General features: G+C 49.0%; 1 protein-coding gene across 9 annotated transcripts in view; it reads right to left on the bottom strand.

Moving 5' to 3' along the window:
* EXD3 (exonuclease 3'-5' domain containing 3) overlaps window positions 1–20,415 on the bottom strand; it is a 585,677-nt gene that overhangs the window by 15,247 nt on the left and 550,015 nt on the right. For all 9 annotated transcript variants that reach the window (XM_038374189.2, XM_038374190.2, XM_043498834.1 and 6 more), the window contains one exon: window positions 4,428–4,521. In XM_038374189.2, the coding sequence (XP_038230117.1) occupies window positions 4,428–4,521 (94 nt within the window). The remainder of the gene's footprint in view (window positions 1–4,427; window positions 4,522–20,415) is intronic.

The following is a 20,415-nucleotide window of genomic DNA, read 5'->3' as shown; positions in this document are numbered from 1 at the left end:
CTCACATTGCCTGATTTCTCCTGTCATAGCCCTACTAAGATATCAATCACCAGGGCTGGTCCCCATTACAGTGAGTCTAGGCAAGTAATATTTTTGATGTCCCCTGGCCTGGTTAGAATGACCTATTTGATGGTCTCCCATTCCACACTGTGGCTGAAACAAGGCTGGCCAGCTGGTGGCATGTCAGAGCCCATGCTCCACTGTAGTGTCCCTGGAAACATGGTGACCTAGGTGTGGACATGTGTTGTCTGGGCCAAGTTGCCCCATTAGGGACCACATTACATCCCATGTAAATTTTAGGTGTCTTATCATTTCAGTCTTGTTTTTGCAAAATCAGTTTTGCAGCAGAATCCTCCCCAGTGATGTTCTTGGGGTTCGTAGCGATGGGGTGAGGGTGCAGCACAAAGCTAAGGGAAGGCACAGATCCATGAGCCTGCAACACTAACTCACAAACACAAAACTGACTTGCTCATTTTCCCCTCTTTGTCATGGATACATAAACCACCCCTGGGAAAGCTGTGGGGACCACTATGCTGGGAATTCCATCAGAGGCAGTTCTATCTGGGCTTGTGAGCAATTTCTGGCAAATCTGGATAAACCCTAAACAGACTGGATTGGAAAATGTGCCCAAACCTTGGGAAACCTGTACAAAGCCCAAGGTAAAAATTCAAATGAGTTATTATACAAGGATTAAATGTCCATTAATAACATACAAGCCCAGCCATAAAAAGGAATGGAAACAAGTCAAACAGAACGGCATGGAAAAATACCTTACTAGAGACGTTTCCAACATGGCAAGTGCCAAGGGGTTCTTGTCATTCACCGCCTGGACCCCCTGCAAAACTGATCGGCCTTAGCAAATGGCCCTTTGTAGCTTCAGGCACATCTGCATGCAAAGAGCCAAAACTGTGCTAGCTGCATCCTTTAGTTGCATTTCAGTCCCTTGGGCATGGTCTCCATCCATATGTGACTCAAACAGACAGTTGCTTTGGCAACACATATTCCGTTATCTCACTGTTCAGTCCCCTAGCAATCACAATTGTCCTCCCAAAGACCCTTAAAAGGCCACAGTTGAAAACATTTGAGGAGACAGTCCCCAGCCGTGCTTGGAGAGACTGGAGAAGGTGCATGGGTTATTGTGGAGAAACTGGAGATTATTCTCGTTTCATGTAACTGTGGGATGCAAAGGGCTGGATCCTTCAGGGCAGAGTGGCTGCTTTGTGTTGCACTGCCAGGATAATTTGGCTACAACCACAACCCAAGAAGTATTGCCCCAGTGCAAAGGTGACCTTGCAGTGACAGAGCTAATGCCACGTGCCCTCTCTGGTCCTAAAATCTATAAATCAAGGTTCCCCTAAAATCTCTCAGCCAGAATTGCTGGCATGTGATTCAGATTGTTGGCTGAGCAAAGCGAGGTCCTATGCTCAACTGAGTGGCCTTTCTCTGCCTGCCTACCTGCCTGTCTGGATGTAATGCAATAACTTTTGGACACTGCATCTGATTTCAGGGATGTTCTAGGCATAGGTGCTGGAACTAGGGTGCTGCCTCACCCCCTGGCTTGAAGTGGTTTCCATTATCTTCAGGGTTTACAGCAGGGGTCGGCAGCCTTTAAGAAGTGGTGTGCCGAGTCTTCATTTATTCGCTCTAATTTAAGTGCCAGTCATACATTTTAATATTTTTAGAAGATCTCTTTCTATAAGTCTTTAATATATAACTAAACTATGTTATATGTGGGCAGAACCTATGATTGCAATAAAAAACAGAAAAACAGATCTCCCAGAAAGAAAAAAATAAAGTAAGAATGGAAGGAAGGGAGGGCCACAGTATGGGGGAGGGCCACACAGAGCCCCTAGTACTGGGAACACACACAGAGCCTCTGGCATGGGAAGGAATGAAGCTCCCAGGCATGAGAGGAGAGCGAATGGGGGGTACAGAAAGTGGCAGCTGTGTGGGACAATGGTATGAGGGAGGGGATACACAAAGTGGTTGCAGGGAGTCCCTGAAAAAGGGGGAGGGGAGGGTAGGACATAGGGAGTTTGTGGGGGGAACACTAGGGGAATGCAGTAAGCCCCAGGTGTGTGCACTGAGCTCAGCTGGCAGATGCGAGACTCTTTAGTCACTTCACACTCACTATGCACTACGCTCTGAGGAGAAAGGGGCACCTATCATAGCTGAATATAAACCAAAGCATTTCTGTTTTCCCATCCAGGACTCTGGAAACTGGCTGAACAGGCTGGGCCAGTCTTGGGCTACTGTGAAACAGGAACAGTTCTCAGCAGGGAAAGCTCTGATAGGACAATTCCCCCAGCCAGGCAGAGTACTAGGAATGACAGGCTTCAGAGTAGCAGCCGTGTTAGTCTGTATTCGCAAAAAGAAAAGGAGGACTTGTGGCACCTTAGAGACTAACAAATTTATTTGAGCATAAGCTTCGTGAGCTACAGCTCACTTCATCGGATGCATCCGATGAAGTGAGCTGTAGCTCACGAAAGCTTATGCTCAAATAAATTTGTTAGTCTCTAAGGTGCCACAAGTCCTCCTTTTCTTTCTAGGAATGACAGTCACGTATCTACTGCATCTTCCCCTCAGCCCAAAGGTCCTTGCACTTAATCAATAGTAAACCCTTTGCATTTATAGAGCTCCAAGTGTTTCACAAAGTAAAGGAATGATCATTGTCTATACCTACAGAGACAGGGAAACTGAGGCAAGGCCAGGTTAAGTGACTTGCTTAAGGCTGCACTGTAGGTCAGTGGCAGATCCAGCAATGAACTCAGATCTCCAGGACTACCTGTTCTAGTGCACTGCCCACTGGACCTCATTGCCTCTCATCACAAACTGCTTCTATGTCACTCACTGAAATGCTGCCACAACTGGGGTGAAGCATGGCAGCTGTAGCCAACACCACAGCAGAGCAGATTGAGACAGGAAATGAAGAATACCTCCCTACCATGTCTCTAAGGGCAGTTCTAGCTGGACTGTAATCGCTCCAGCTGCAATGTGACCCAGTTTAAGAGTAGCCGTAGAGGCAGCATCTGGGGCGTTAGAGACACTAGCAATGAGAAGCCACTTTGCAGCCTGTGGTGACACAGTTTGCAGAGAGTTAGATGGGAAAGTGCTTCAACTGTAACTAATGCACCTACGGGAAATCATTGCACCCAGCGTTCAAAACAGCCCTCTCCACCCAACGGCCAGTGGATGAGTTCTTCTAAATCATAGTGCAAAGGAAAAGAATCCATGTGGCTGGATTACTATAGCTGTGCTTAGAGGTCCTGAAGTTTTGCTGATCAGGGTCTTTATTTGCAAGCTCAGAAGGGCCTTGTCTATGGTGCAGGTCCTTGGCAAACCTACACCAGGTCTGGAAATGCTCTTTACTGGCTGAGCCTGATTCCCTGGCACCCCACACCCTGTGCAGACAGATACACCAGCACAAAGCGGGGGGTGAAAGACTCTGAGTAACGTTTTACATGCTGCACCACAAGGTGCAGCCTGAAGAATCAGAGCCTTCCTGTCTAGAAAGGGCTAGAATATCATCTGTATGGGGCTGGGTTTTTCCAAAGGGGGAGCTAGCCCCCCAACTCCCATTGGCTTTGAGTTGGGTGCCTAACTCCTTTTGTAAAAGCGGCAAAGAGTCCTGTGGCACCTTATAGACTAACAGACGTATTGGAGCATAAGTGGAGCATAAGTATTATGCTCCAATAAGTCTGTTAGTCTATAAGGTACCACAGGACTCTGCCGCTTTTACAGAACCAGACTAACACGGCTACCCCTCTGATATTTAACTCCTTTTGGAAAGCCCAGCTGTCGTTCTTGCTGCGTTTATATTTTATGGAACTGCAATCTCAGTAAAAAGTATCTGGAAATGAGTCCTTCAATTAAAAAGGCCATACAAATAACAACGGGCTTTAGGAGTGGCTACTGCTACTATCTTTACAATACCCAGCTGCATGGAAATTGCTGGGGAGAAGAGATGATCGAGGAATTGCAACACTTCACCTATTGCACCTCTGTACCTGAACACTGTCTACACACCAATACTATTGTGTGGGTCTAAATCCCTGTAACTTATTTTTGCACTGAAGTCAAATGACCAACAAATCACACGCACAAAAAAGCTGCGATAAAATGTCTGCTTTAAAACACATCCTCATCCCTTAGTTATTAGGGCTGGGTTCTCAGCGGGTGTGTACCGACATCAGTGCCCTAAAGCTGACCGAGCGACACTGATTTACACCACCTGAGGAACCGGTCTACATAGCCTCAGGATGCTGAGACATTTAACAAATTCGGAGTTGGTCCCTGGGCTATTGCAAATCCTGCCAACAGAGTGCAAAGGTGCTCCAAGCGCAGGAGCACAGTCCACTCACCGGCTCAAGCAGGAATGCAAACCCCTGGCCAGGCTGCATTAACCTGTTAGGTGCCCACTCTGTTACCTGCATTATCTTCTTCTGTTAAGAGTCCACCGAACTGCATCAATTGCCTCATTTGGTCTTTGGAGATCTTCAAGTACTTGTCGCAATTACACAACTAGCAAAAGGAAGAGAGAGGAAGATTAGAAAGAGGGCGGTAGCTGAGTCCTCTGCCGCTCTGTAGCACCTTCTGTCCAAGGATCTCACAGCATTTTGCAAACCAATGAATTCAGCCCCACAATGGCCCTCTGAGGTTGGTCAGCATCCTCGGCTTGTTACAGCTGAGGAAACTGAGGCATGGGGTCAGAGAGTGAGGCTGTGACAGCACTAGGGTAGGACACAGATCTCCAGAGTCCCAGGCTTTGACCCTCCTTCCTGTAGTACAGGGCAATAGGGAAATCCACAAGAGAGTTACAAGATCAGAGGGAAAAAAGCAACACCCCAACCCAACTCATAGCTGCTCACACTGGCCATGCTGCCGGGGTGGCTCTCCCAGCCTGCTGCCGTGTCACAGGGCTGCCACATGCTCCTCCAATGACACTGCATCCCCAGCCCAGTGTCAGGCACAGAGATGAGCTGTGCCCTGAGCCAGGCCTACAGCAACATGCTGCCTTGTGCCCACTCTGGATTCTGGCATGGCCTCTGCAGCCAGCTGGCTAGGTGGGATGTGAACTCTTGACCCATCTGACTATGCAGCCCCAGCTCAGGGATTTCAAGGGATCTGTTCAGGCTTCCCCAGATGCCAGCCAACTCAAAGTGAAGAGTGGGGTATAGGTGTGGGTCTGGAGGGAGGCAGCTGGGGGAGGCACTCTGCCCCAGCTAGTCACTTACAGCAAACCCAGTTTATAGCTTGAACTCTGGGTCAAAGTCTCAAGAGAAAAAATAACTGCCCAGCTTTATTGTGTAATGCTCCCATAAAGAATAATGTACCAAAATGACCATTAAAAGCCCATGATAGGGCTTATTCATTAAGAGCTCATAATTTAACATGGCAAATCCAGTAGTGCTCTCTAGGAATCCCCATCCTGCCCCCCAAATAAATGAATGCCTTCAACCTTTCATGGCTAGCCAACTCCAGCCCAGCTCAGCACTGGGAGGACAGACACCTGCTGCTTCGTACCCTGAAGTATAGCTCGCTCAGCTGGGACCTGGATGCTGCCATAAAGCACCAGAAGCTGAGACTGTCCTGTAAATGTCATGCAAGCCCCATGAGCCTGAGTTACAGCTTTGAAACTCACTCTTTGGCTCTCCCTACAGTATTGCATAAATAGGCACAGAACTGAAAAGCTTGCTGAGGTAATGAGCTTTCTTAATGGGCACCGTTGCCTTACAAATCACTTCTCTGGACAGATTTTACTTATCACAAGTAACACACATGGGCCCACAGTCTCCAAAATGACTAGTGATTAGGGGTCCCAATCTGAGACTCTTAAAGGGGCCTGGTTTTCAGAAAGCAATGAGCTCTGTGACAGGTTTCAGAGTAGCAGCCGTGTTAGTCTGTATTTCACAAAAAGAAGGGGAGACTTGTGGCACCTTAGAGACTAACAAATTTATTTGAGCATAAGCTTTCGTGGCTACAGCTCACTTCATCGATGCATTTCTGTAGCTCACAAAAGCTTATGCTCAAATAAATGTGTTAGCCTCTAAGGTGCCACAAGTCCTCCTCTTCTTTTGAGCTCTGTGAAAATCTGACCCCTTCACGGTGTGCTGGAGTTGGGCCTCAGGAACTGAACACACCGGGTCACTCTGCACTTTGGAAATCTTAGGCTAAGACTCCTAGCACTGAGACTGGAGGAAAAAATATTTCTCTCTCTTTTCCAGTTGGTTGCAACTGCAGGTGAAAATCCTGGCACAAGTGAAGTTAGTGCTCAATCTCCCACTGATCTTAATGGGGCCCAGATTTCACCCAGGGCCTTTAGTGGTGCTCTGTCGCATTAGTTTCACTGTTCTCCCTTGTACTGGCCGTTAGTGTAGGTCTTCCACACAGCAAAAGGGGAGAGACAAACTATTTAAAATCCGGGACGATGTGACTAATGCCACAAAAATTTACAGGGGAACTGAGGTGTGACTTCCAAAGTGACCTGTAACTCACTAAAGACCCCAAAGGACTAAGCTCCACGTTGACCAGTCCCTTGAAAGAGCTGCAGCCAAGGCAAGTGATTAGAATCATAGAATCTCAGGGTTGGAAAGGACCTTAGGAGGTCATCTAGTCCACCCCCCTGCTCAAAGGTGCATACATCTTAAATGCGGTAAGTTTCCTGGTTGGGGTCTGATCTAAAGTCTACTGTACGAAATGAGAATCTCGGCTTCGGATCAGGTCTTTAGCACTTTTGATATGCTTGTGGAGCACTAGCTGGACGCGGCAGAGAGGTCTCATCTGGGGGCTATGCTCCCCTCTCCTCAGGTGGGAGAATCAGAGAGGAAAGTGGGACAACTATTTGTTAGAAAAAAATATACCATCACAGCTCTGGCACCACCTCCCAAACCACACGCAGGAATGGGGCAGAGCTGTCCCAGTCAGGACAATACTTGGCAGTCAGGCACTCCAAGAAATGAGGCAATAAAACCCCAGCCTGCAAATGACTCAGACTGTTAAGGCCTCTGCCTTCCGCTCTCTGAAGCTGCATTTCAAGCAAAGCCTGAGACAGTGGGTAAAACGGAAAGTCTCAGAGAGGCCATGCAATCGGGGATGAGAACTCTTCAGAGAACTCAGTTTCCACGCACTGTGGCAAATGCTTTGAGTTCTCTGATCAGCCACTTCCTTCCAGCCCTGCATGGCTGTTTTGCAGAGTACAAGGTGCCCTGAATGCAGTAACATCCATTTTCCCCCTCTCCTCCTCAGTGCATGGGCCTTGCCACATGGCTGGATCAGATCAGACTGGCCTGGAATCTGGCAGTGACCAAAACCTTTGCAAAGGAAGGAGAATATCCTCAGGGTTGCTGGCCCATTGAACTGTGCTGTACAGGGAGGGCTGGAAGGAAGCCTCCCCTCAGACCCTGCTTATGCCATTCAGTAGGAAAGCTGATTAGGTTATAATTTTAGGGCCAGATTCTGGGATTCTCCTTGGGTGTGGGAGAAAGGAAGCAGGGAGCTCCCTTGCACACCTGGTCTGTGGCAAAGCTCTCACTGACTTCAATAGGTCCCGGATTTCACCCCAAGTGAGTGCACTGGGGAAGTCAGATGCCCCAAAGGGGCTGTGGCTGAGTAAAGATGGCCCCAGGGCCTCAAGCCCTTTCTGCACCAGCTAGTAGCTCAAAAAGTGTGTGGGAACCTCACCTCTGTGCCCTGGAGCCTGATGGGGGCTCCCTGAACCTCTCCCTACGGTGGTGGTGACTCTAGAGACCATGATAACGGCCTTGGTTTGCAAACCTACCCAGGGTATTATCCACTGAACCCAGAGCTGTAGGAAGGGAACAGTGTAGCCCCAGGCTGGGTTTGCTGACTCCTTGTGGATAGATCACAGAACAGCCTGACCGGCAAGCCTGGAGGCCTTATGTGGAGTCCAATGCACCGATGCCCTGCAGCTTCCTCTCTTGTCAGCAGACAATGCCGTCAGCCCGTGGTCACAGGGCCTGACAGATCAGCACATGGATGGCGCAGGCATCACCTGGGGAGCTGAGGTGATGCGGCCGGAAGAGGAGCTCACTGTGAGGAGCCTGCAGGGGTATTAACCTCTCCAGCCATCAGAGGTCTCTGCCCTCCAGCCAGCAAGATAGTGGACAGCCTTGGACTCAGCACTGATCTGCGACTCTCAGATTACAACAGTGTTATGAAATGCTGGCTTCCCATTCTGCCTGGCCCCCTCTTCTCAGCAGGGCCTGATCACGCTTATCAGTCCCTCCAAGCAAGCCCTACAACAGATCACCTCTGCCTGGCATGAAGGCAAAAGGCCACAGAGGAATGACAGCTTACAGAGCCCACCGAAGCCCGCAAAAAAAAAAAAAAACCTCCTACGCACCAAGGGCACTGCTCTGGCGCCTCATTCACACCTGTCACAATCTAGGATCTGGTCCTGATCTTTAAAGCCTTCAACAGACTCAGGCCTAGCTACGACCAGAGATGTGAGGGGCAAGGGAAAAATGGAAACTTGGGCGGGGGAGAGGACATTTTTTCCCTGTTTTTTTCTGACACCTGGTATGAAAGTACTGGACATTTTGGGACAAATGTAGAAGAAGCTGTTATATACAATATTTTCTCTCAGAATGAACAGTGAAAGAGTAATGTTTAAAGCAATAAGAAAAGGAGTACTTATGGCACCTTAGAGACTAACAAATTTATTAGTCTCTAAGGTGCCACAAGTACTCCTTTTCTTTTTGCGAATACAGACTAACACGGCTGCTTCTCTGAAACCTGTTTAAAGCAATGTTACTGCTGCCCTTCTAATGCTTTCTAATACTAGTAAGTATTGAAAATGAAGATACTTTAGAAATGTACAGTATTAGAAGTAAAGAAAGTTTAGTTTTGATAAGCAAGTAACTACGGCAGATATTTCAATTTTTCCCAGAATTTTGCGGGAGGTTTGAAAACTCCCAGAAACACACATTTTTTCCCCGTGCCTTCAAATTTTTCTGAAACTTTACATCCCTAGTGACGGCACCTCAGAGACTGCTCCTCCATCTGTGACCCAACTGCCCTCCGGGGCCTCTGCAGATGCTAGGGTTTGTGGGGCAGGACGTTCTCAGGGAAAGGCCCTCAGCCGTGGAGCTTCATCGGACTCAAAGCAGACTCCACTTACACTCGGCGTAAGACCTCCTTTTTCACGCCGCCTGATCCCAACAGCCAGGGCTGGCTTGGCAATAAGGATGGAGAAAGGAGACAGAAGAAGTGAAAGAAGGAAATCTAAGTAATGGCTCCTGATTCCGAGAGTGTAGGGGAGAAAAGAGACCTCTGCAGGCTAGTGTCACGAAGTATTCAGAGCCTATATACAGTACTTCATTAGCGAGAGAGTGAGAGAGAACATGGTGATGACAGACAAGCAGACAGGCAGTGGCCTACTCCCCGCCTAAGTACAGTTCTTAATCAACAATGCCAGGATCACTTTTTGATACCACATGATTTGCAAGTTGTCTGCACACATGGGAAGAGGGACCCTGCAATCTGATTCCTCATTTCTTGTCATATGCTCTGTATTAAAACATGAGGCTTCCCTATTCTTCCAGTTCTCAGATGCTGCAGAACAAGCAGCTTTCATTCCTTTCCCAAACATTCATTTCCCTGAAAACCTGCACAGGCTCGTTGCTTTTGGGGTTGGTTTGTTGTTTTTTTTTGACACTTTCATGGAATGAATCTGGTTCAGTGGGTGGTGCCCAAGTGACTCCCCCCAGCGGTAGGAACACAAATGGTCAGACGTGACACAGAGCTCCTGCCAGTCTGGGAAATACACAACCCAGGGAGGGAGTGGTGCAGGTGCAGCCAGATGGAAAAGGGAAAAAGAGCTTTGCAAAAAATTTAAGGAAACATTTTCAAATTCACCTAAATGATGTAGGAGCCTAAGCCCCATTTTCAAATGTGACCTAAACCCCACGGATTTTCAATGGGACTTAGGCTCCAAATCCCCATGGCACTTTTGAAAATGGTACTTCAGCTCCTAGGTCACTTAGACTCAGATCCTCACAAGTATTTATGCTCCTAATGTCTATGGATTTCACTGGGCCAATCTGGGCCACAGGCACTTTGGAAATGTTACCCTTAATCAATATTTCTATGTCTTTTCTTCCTTAACATTTCAAGAATTGTTGGCCAACTCAGGCACCAGCGAATGCATGGGGAGCGTGAGACCGGAGCGTGCTCATGATTACCAACAGGAGCAAAATCTAGGTCCAGCTCTGGGCCACATGAGAAATCCCTGCAAGTCTCCCATTCCAAGGAACCATCTCTGCCCACTGAAAACAAACATTCCTCCTTCACTCTCTTTTTTAAAAAGACTCAACCAAGAAAAAAGTGACACCAAATGCGCTCTTCTGAAACACCAGGAACTCAGGCAAAAACCTGGTTGGGAGAACCAGAATTCTCAGAGAAGTCAGGTCTGCACTGTGAAGAATCACGAGGGAGTCACTTCTGATTTCCCGAGGAACAAAACATAAGGCAGGGTTAAATTATAACTTCAGGAGGTTATCGGATCTGATCTTCTCAGGGTTTAACTGTCTTGAATAAACACAGACCTTAAATCTCATGATTGTCTCACTTTTCATTTACGTGCCACTCCTGCATTTTAACTGCATCTCTTAGAATAGAAACTCTTCTAGGTGTAACCATGCTAGGACTTAGACAAAAACTCAGAAATGCTTCTGCACAACTTGCAGGTGAGGTTGAGATGGGACCAATTTACTGAAATGCCCTGAAAAATGTTTAAGAAAAACTGGTGCACTTTTTGACCACAGGGGAAGAGACTGTTTCTCTTTTCATTGAACATGAGCTCTGTCTGCATGGCAGCTGGGAATCGACATGAACTCCCGTCAGCATTTCCCATCTCTGAGGCCAGCTGAAATGCTGATGTCTAAGCTCTTGATAAAAGAAGCTCTGGGTCAACTGAAGGTCAGTTAAGGTTTACTGTCTGAAGCTCAGCTCCTGAGCTGTGCAGGATCATCTCCAGAGTCTCTAAGAGCAGAGACCTACTGCAGCTTCTTTCCTGAGAAGTTCAGGAGCCCCTCAAACCAGTTCACTCTTCTCTACCCTCCTCATTGCTCTGACACTCCTGGGTATGCCCTGGGGTTTGTTTACACATAACAGAGACCTGTTCTCCCACTCACAGGTTGGAGGCGGGTCCTCTCCTAATTCCTATTAATGTTATTGGGAGTTAGGCCCATCACTGGCTCCTCCCCGCGGTGGGCGAGCAGACCCCTTGGTGGGGAGGTTCTACAGCCTTCTCACGTATGCATCTGCCTTTGCACACTCCATTTGCACAGGAGACTACTGGGGCAAGGCCTCTTTTGAGTGACGCTGCCCCCTACAGGCTAAGAAATTTTCTCCTGGGCAAGATTTGCATGTGATGCTGAACACAGCTACAAAGGCCGCTGCTCTGCAGGGCACCTGTGACCTATCCAAAGTCCTTGTATGTCTCACAAGCCGCCTTGGGACATCTGGCATGGAAGGTGCCTTATAAATTTTATTGGATTGCAACACAGCAGACAAAGGTGAATTGGCCGCATTTATTGCATTCCCTTCCTTGTCACATATGCAACTTGGGAAGCTTGTGCCAAAGTCTGCATGAGGCAGCCCCCTCACTGCACAGCTCCCAGTCCCATCCGGAAGGAAAGAGCACCTTGTTTGATTTGTTCCGAAGGGATTACAAGGTGACTGAGCCAGTTCTGTGCCTGGGAGAGCAAACAGTCAGGCTTTTGGGTGTGTTTTCCATCAATCAGTATCATTCTTCCAGAACACGGAGTGTCAAGTGTCGCAAGTTCACGCAGCACTGTACAAACACAGCTAAGGAAACGTTCCTTGCCCCGAAGAGCTGACAGTTTAAATAAGACAAGCAAACCTAAGCTATTCCACACGTGAAGAACTCAGGGGAGGCTGGTGTAGGTCGAGAAAAAAGGAGACAAGGTGCTCAGGAAGGAGGAGAGAAAAAGGCTATTGGCAGGTGATTGAGAGAGCCTTGCAGGAGTAGGGGGCAGTGTGATGGTAGCCATGGACCTAAGGGTGGGAAGAGGAGACAAAGGAGGTGGAAGGGGACAGGACTGGGAAGAGGCCAGATCTCCTGGCTCCCAGCCCAGTGCACTGTCTATTGGTTCATGCCAGCGCTTGCTGGTCCCCATTGATAATAGTCTCAACACGAGGCCAAGGGCTGGATGGGCCATGGAGGTGTAACTTCCCTCTGGCCTCAAGAAGTGGTCAGACCTGAAACACATTAGAGGGAGGAGGAGCTGATGTTTCTGTGGTGGGGATATGCACAGACTGGTGATCTCTAGAACACAAATCACATTAGCAATGATTCCAGCTGTTCAAAATGAAATCTCTCCTCGCAGTCTGGCAGAGTGCTCCAGTGGACAAGGCACAGGACTAGTACTGGGTTCTCTCCCCAGCTTGGCCACAGATCAACTGGGTGACCTGGTGGCCTATGGGGGGAATAAGGTTTATCTCCTAGTCCTAGACCAGAGGTGGGCACGGGACTGTCCCACGGGACCGTCCTTGACTGGCCCTTGAGCTCCTGGCCGGGGAGGTTCGCCCCCAGCCCCTCCCCTGCTGTCCCCCCTCCCCCGCAGAGTCAGTTCGCCGTGCAGATAGTGTGGCTGGCTCCATCCAGGCAGCAGGGCTGTGAGCTCCTGCTGCTCTGAGCGGCATGGTAAGGGAGCAGGGGTGGCCGGGGGTGGGGGTGGGATAAGGGGTAGGGGGTCCCGTGGGGCAGTCAGGGGACAGGGATCGGGGGCAGTTGGATGGGACAGAGGTTCTGGGGGGTGCGGTCAGGGGATAGGGAACAGGGGGGTTGAATAGGGTGTAGGAGTCCTGTGGGGCCTGTCACGGGGCGGAGATCTGGATAGGGACCAGGGAGGTTGGAATCCTGGGGTGGGGGAGGATTGGAGCAGGGGGTCCTGAGAGCGGGCAGTCAGGGGACAAGGAACAGGGGGGATTGGATGGGTCACGGGTTCTAAGGGGGGCAGTCAGGGGGTGGGAAGTGGGAGAGGATGAATGGGGGTGGGGGCCAGGCTGTTTGGGGGCACAGCCTTCCCTACCTGGCCCTCCATACAGTTTCGCACCCTGATGTGGCCCTTGGGCCAAAAAGTGTGCCTACCCCTGTCCTAGACCCTCTCTTGCTATAAGGCTACCCTCCCTCCTGCAACACCCCCGCCCCCTGGGCCTTTAATGCTATGACCAACAAAGCCATCACCAGGCCTCAGCTCCCAAAGGAGTGGGGCAAGCACAGCAGACAAATAACCACTTTGTGGAAGTGGCAATTAATCATCATAAAAAGTTCAATGAAAATAGGTTTAATACCCCCCCTAAACATGGTGGAACCAATCGAACGGCGTGGGCAGCTTCCCGTCAGGAACGCTACCCTGATCAAAGCGCACCAGCCATCTCCCATAAAGGGGCGAGTCCAGCCTGCCGGGGTGTGGAGGGGCAGACGGCTGCACTGGCAATGTTCTCCCAGAGCAGCCTTCTCAGTCTGAGCTCTGCTAATGGGGAGTTTTACAGAGGTACCGGTGGGGAAGGAATGAGCCTCTCAATGGGAAAAGGACTGACTTCCCCCTCCTTGCATACGTCTGTTTTCCCTGGACCTGTTGTGCTAGGTTAGAAAAAAACAGGGCACAGAATAATTAGTGGTGCGGATATAATTAAAGCCAAAATTCATGGGAACATTCTTCAGCCCTTAATGATGATGACACAGCTAACACGAGACTTGCAGTTCCGATGGGAAAATATTCAGAGGGGTTGAGACAGCTAAGGCGGAATACAACTGCCTGGCCACATGACTCCCCTCAGCCAATGGGACCAGGAAGAGGCTGCATTTGAACAGGGGCAGGCAAGCAGTTCATCAGGTAGCAAAGGGAGAGACAATGTCTCCTTTGGAGCAGCAGCAAGAGGACATCAATCAGAGCTGCCTGAGCGTGACAGTGACAGGCTGGAGCTCGGCCTGGAGAGCTGCTTGGCTTCCCTGTGCACGACACCTGCTAGAGCTTGTAGCTGCTTCAGGAGGGTGCAGGGAGCCTCAGCACTGCCTCTGCAGCAGCCGCACTCAGCGATGAGCCGACCTGCTGACTCCAAACCCCTGGCACATGCCCAGTGAATGGGCAGGAGCAGAGCAGCCAATGGCTCACCTCTTCCTCCATGCACAACATCTCAGGTGAAGTTAATGCCACATAATCACAAGCCCCTATAAAGCAAGGAGAGCATCATCTCCCCAGGATCTCCCCAGCAGCCGTCTTGGGTGGCGTCAGTGCTAGGGCTGGCTCAGTCTCTGGGGGCTCTCTGCTCAGATGGCTGCCAGCAGCTGTTAACGGGATGTTGTTCCATGGGCCGAGAGCAGCTGGCAGGGGATACCCTTTGGCGATTGCCAGCTGGGGCTGGCTTCACTCTGCTGACCTGGAGGTGAAAAGCTCTGCCCCAAACCCCGCAGGTCTCCAGGAACACAGGGCACCGGGTCTGGGACACGTGAGTAGGACAGAGAAGTGCCGAGAGAGAGAGGGCTGGCAGAGAAATGCAGGTTGCCGCAGAGCCTTTATTCCAGGTGAGCACACAGCAGAGGAGGAGCTCTCCCTTTCTCACGCTAGGGCAGCCCTTGCCAGCTCACGCTTAGTCACCGGCAAATCCCAGGCTAGCTTCGTTCTGCCCCCTGTGAAATGGATCTTGGCTGAGCCCCTGCTGAGGCAATCCCAGACCTCGGGAGCTGTGGCAGGTGTGTGTTCCCACGGCAGCCCTGCTTCCAGCTGCCAACTGCTAGGCACAAAGGCCGGGCAGAGTGCACGGCGCTAGCCCCATCGGGCACAGGAATCAGGCACCTCACGCATGGCCTGTCTGTCTGACAAGGGCTAGGTCAGAAGCCAGGAAAGCCGAGTTTCCTGGCTTGGAGGGTGATTTGGGGGAATGAATAATTTCCCAGCCCATTAGAAAGAGGAAAAATAGGGGTGACTGACAGCTAGAGCCAAAGGTGTTTAAAGTCTCAGTGATTAGAGGGGAGGGCTTGAGGGTTAGGACTCCTTGCTGCCACTGACTCATTGTCTGACCATCAGCAAGCCTTTTGACCCTGCCATGCCTCAGTTTAAATGGGGATAAAACGCCCCATCTTTGTATGGTGCTTTGAGCTCTGTGGCTGGCGGGGGACATGAGCGCCGAGCACGATAATAACAAGATGAGTGCAAAGGCTTCAGCCAAATGACCCCCCAGCATGGCCAAGACTGGACTGAAGCATTCTGCAAGGAGACTGCAGGGCAAGGCACATGTGGAGCCTCTTCCGCAGCAGAGCTACGTAGGGCAGGTGTTGTGCGCTTCGCTACCTGGCGGCACCTGAACTGCTACTTCCCTTGGAGCAAAGAGTCTGAGAAGCAGCTCAGACAAGGGCCCTGCTGGCACGACTGGCTCTGATTTCCAAGCTGTTTGACTGGGGGCTGCAGATAAATGGCATACAGCTGCCTAGCAGCAACTTCTCCATGCACATAGGTGCAGGACAGGTAACCCAAGGAGAGTGCCCTGTCATCTGTGACAACCTCCTGCCAAGAGGGGAGAGAGTGAGATTGTAGGGAAATCACTTTGGAGAAGCAGATGCATAAAGAAATGCATTATTGAGCCCTAGAGAACACAGGGGACAGTCCTGAAAGCCACGTCTTTCCTGAGCCCCAGGGAGTGGTGTGGCCAACCCATGAGCCAGTGGGCTTTCCTGAATGGCCAGCAGCCTGGGATGGTGATTCTTTGGCAGGGTTAGGGCCTAGTGCAGGGCTAGGCAATCTATGGCATGCGTGCCAAAGGTGGCACGCGAGCTGATTTTCAGCAGCACTCACACTGCCTGGGTCCTGGCCACCGCTCTGGGGGGCTCTGCATTTTACTTTAATTTTAAATGAAGCTTCTTAAACATTTAAAAAACCTTATTTACTTTACATACAACAATAGTTTAGTTATATAATATAGACTTATAGAGAGAGACCTTCTAAAAACATTAAAATGTACTACTGGCACGCAAAACCTTAAATTAGAGTGAATAAATGAAGACTCGGCACACTACTTCTGAAAGGTTGTTGACCCCTGGCCTAGTGGATGGGGAGAAGCAGTAGATGTGCTACAGCTTGATTTTTGTAAGGCTTCTGACACAGCCCCACATGACAGTCTCATGAGCAAACCAAGGAAATCTGGTTGAGAAGAAATTACTATAAGGTGGATGCACAACTAGTAGAAAGACCATTCTCAAAGAGCAGTTATCAATGGTTCTCTGTCAAACTGGAAAGTTGCATCTAGTGAGGTCAAACAGGGGTCTGGTACTATTCAATATTTTCATTAATGACCTGGATAATGGAGTGGAGAGTATACTTATAAAATGTGTGGAGGCCACCAAATTGGGAAGGGTTGCAAACACTTTGGAGGACAGAATTAGAATTAAAAAACAACCCTGACAAATTGGGAGAATTGGTCTGAAATCAATAAGATGAAATGTCATAAAAACAAATGTAAAGTACTTTGCTTAGGATGGAATATGCACAACTACAAAGTGGGGAATAACTTTGCAGGTGGCAATACTGCTGAAAAACATCTGGGAGGTTATTATAGTGAATCACGTGTTCAATGAGAGTCAACAATGTGATGCAGTTGCAAAAAAGGCTAATCTCATTATGGATGTATTAACAGGAGGTAACTGTCCTGCTCTACTCAGCACTGGTGAGACCTCAGCTAGAATGCGGTGTCCAATTCTGAGTACCAAATTTAAAAAAGATGTGGACAAATGAAGAGAGTCCAACAAAAACTATGAAAGGTTTAGAAAGCCTGCCTTCTGAGGAAAGGCTAAAGAAACTGGACCTGTTTAGTCTTGAGAAGAGAAGATTGACGGGGGGCCTGAGAACTGTCTTCAAGGGTTGCTATAAAGAGGACAGTGATTAATTGTTCTACATGTCCACTGAAGGTAGGATAAGAAGTAATGGGTTTAATCTGTGGTAAGGAGATTTAACTTAAATATTAGGAAAAACTTTCTATTAGGGAGTTAAGCTCTGGAACAGGCTTCCAATGGTGGTGCTGGAATCCTCATCATTGGAGGTTTTTAAGAACAGTTGGGACAAACACCTGTCAGGGAGGGTCTATGTTTATTAGGTCCTGCCTGAGCACAGTGGGCTGGACTAGATGGCTACTGAAGGTCCCTTCCAGCCTGACTCGTTCATGATTCTATGACGTTACAGGATTGCTTGCGCCACATCTTTTGGCTGAAATGGAAAATTGCTGTCCTGGCCACTTGTCCCCATTCCAGATCCCACGGGCACTTCCTGAAGGAATCATGGGGTTAGTCCCAGTGTCTAAGTCCAAATCCAGCTCAGGTGAACCTATGCTCTGCCCCCTAAGTCTCCCTGCTGTTTCTATTAGCTACAGCCCTGTTCCCCATCCTGGTCCTGAACAGCAGTACTATTTTCTAGGATTAGGGGTGTGGGAGTGTTCTTGCAGCAGAACCCTCAGATTGGGATGCATTTAATGGGAAGGAGAGATGGGAGAGGAGGGGAGTGGAGTGGAGCAGGCTAGGGACACATGTCCTAATGGGGCAATGGCTAGTTCTCTCCTGCCTCCTAAAGCCTTCCATACTCCCACTCTGACTTACAGCTTCCCCTCTGCCCCACCACAGCCTTTCAGCGTCCTCCTGTAGAAACTCTCCCTTTTTCAACAAAACCTGCTTCTCCTGACCGGCTTGCTCCACTGTCACAACTCAGTGTTTACGACACTGAGGTGCTGGTGAATGTGATGTGACCAATGCTGGATTGTGACACCACGGAGTGAATCATGCAGGAGGAGTGGCTATTTCTACCCAGCTATCTTACAGACTCAGTGAGGATCTGGCCATGTCACGTGGTTAGTGTCTTTGCCTAGGCTGGCTGAGGCATGTCAGAGGTTCTTTAAGACCTCTGTCCAGTATCACTACTGTGAGCTCCCTGAAATCTGTAAGGACAGGGATCAAGTTGCAAGCATGCCAACTGCAAACTAGATATCTTCAGAAATCTGAGCAGACTCACACAGAGCTGAATCCTGGGACTGCCCTGTTTAGTGCATATTGAATATGACACAGTTCAAAGGAATTAATGAGCCAAACGGAGCCAGGAGAAACACCCCTGATGGTCAGATTTTCTCTGTGTATATTGGACAGGGAGAAGAATGCAGGTGAGAACGCCTCTGGAATGGCAGGACCAACTGGGGAGCTGGTTTAGTACTGGCTCTTCTGGATCCTGTTTGTGCAGAACGATACCTACCTTCTCTCTCCCACCTGGGTGGGGAATTGACACGTAGGTTATTTCAGATAGGAAAGGTAATGCAAACCACAGATGACATTCTTCCCTTCCCAGAGCTAAATGCTGAGCCAGTGACAGAGGAAACCTCAAAGGGCGCCAAGCTTTTGATGCTCTGAGCTGGAATCCTGACAGTTTCAGTGACCTCTCCAGCTCCTCTCAGACTCACAGGGGGAACAGCTCCACTATTTGGGCTTCCATCCCAGCTCCAACCAGGAAGCTGAGAAGCTTAATGAAAAACTTACAAGACACAACTTTAACAATCAAACTTTCTGGAATTCTACAAAGCTCCCAGGAGCCAGGGTGAGCTTGGCTGAAGTTCTGGGGGTTGGTTGGTTCATATTTAGGTGAAGGTTCTGGTGGTTCATATTTTGATTAAACCATTTTTGCTCAGCCCTTTATCTGCCCACCCTTGGTAGTCCTAGGAGACCCATCAACCTAGTACAAAATTATCAATCTAGTACTAAATCAGGGGATTGGTCCTGCTTTGAGCAGGGAGTCGAACTAAATGATCTCCTGAGGTCCCTTCCAACCCTGATATTCTATGATTCTGTGATGATTTAGGCTTTGAACACAATAATTTAGGTAGCTGTAATAATGTCCAAAAGAAAATCCACCTCTCTTTGGCCCCATGACAGCAGAGGTTGTTTCATTATTTCTGTAGTTAAATGGAACAATGTGAACCTTATGCTGCCTGTTTAAGCCATTATATGGACTGCGAGTTGAATGTGAGAACTGGCTTGGCTGGATCTACACCGGTGAAGTGTCACCTGCTTGTGCCCCTGGGACTTTCTGGCTTGGGGAAACCCTCGGTAGGTCAAAAGAAATTGTAAATGTCAAATAAGTCAAGTGCAACGAGTTAACTCCTAGTAGCGCCTGATGTCAGCGCAACACAATGGGCGTCTTTTACTCAGCATCTCTCGTTCCCTAATCACGTCCCCATCTCCTCCACTCCGTTCCTTCCCCATCAGCACTGCATGGTTGAGCCAGGGGTCACCTGCTGGAGTGATACTGGGAAAGGGCCACTCCCTTATGAATGCAGATTGCGGGTCTCATTTCTGCTGTTACAATCAATGAGCCTGTTGTTAAACACAGGGTCCCGGGCATCCAAAATCTTAACTCAGTTGTGCATCCAGATTAGAAAATTCACCAGAATGGAAATGAAATGAACCTGAAAAGCTTGGCTAAGTTCCCTCATCCCAATGGCTCATCAGATCAAACTGTCCTCCACCACCAGAGGCAATACAGGGAGAACAAAGGTTTCTCTTGAGAGTTTGGTACTTCTGCTCCTGCCCAAAAGCAGGAAGTCCAAAGACATGAAGAAAAATTAAAAGTAAAAAAAAGGGTAATGAGATTTTACAAATTTCAAATAAAGGTTTGTGTTTTGGTTTGGTCTCAGTTTGGGTTGAAGGTTTGTGCCTGGTTTTATTTGATCTGTATTGGTTTGCCCAGCTCCTGTGTGTATGCAAGAATGTTTGCTAGTGTCAGTCGGTGTATGAAAGTGTGTGTGTGTGTGTGTGTGTACCTTTGTATATATTTATATTTCCCATCACTCTTTTCCCAAGTTTCCAGCTCCTCCTTGTGACATACACAGTTCTGACCCCCAGACAATCCCATCTTGTTCTCATAAGCTCACTGGGTCTCATTCTCTGCTGCCATCATGCACCTTGTGGTGTCATTTACACCAGTGTAAATGGCGTCTGCAAGTGCAGAGGAGGGAGAGTCAGCCTATGGACAGCCGCTCCTTCCCTCGGAGGGAATGGTCAACACTCAGACATGGTTTCAGAGAACAACACATTTTTGAGCATCCTGAGACGTTTCTATTTTCCCTTTGCAATAGGCAACTTTTATCCTGAGCTACTGACATCCTGGTAGCCAGGAATTCTACAGCTGATGTCAACGTGTGGCACCCAGGGAAGATTTAATACCATCCCAGTGTAGGCGGTGGTGGGGCAGTGAAGAGATGGGATGCTCTTTGCTCGTTTTCTCTTGTTGCTTTTAAATGAACTTACATCTTGCCATCCTCTATCCCCTGAAGGATCCCAAGGTGCTCTACACCTACAGTCTATGCCTGACTAATCAGTGATCACACGCAAGGCTCTGCCAG

This window comes from Dermochelys coriacea, chromosome 16 (genome assembly GCF_009764565.3).
Source record: "Dermochelys coriacea isolate rDerCor1 chromosome 16, rDerCor1.pri.v4, whole genome shotgun sequence".
Taxonomy (NCBI): domain Eukaryota; kingdom Metazoa; phylum Chordata; order Testudines; family Dermochelyidae; genus Dermochelys; species Dermochelys coriacea.
The sequence above is the reverse complement of the archived record's forward strand: the minus strand, read 5'-3'. Positions and strand labels throughout refer to the sequence as shown.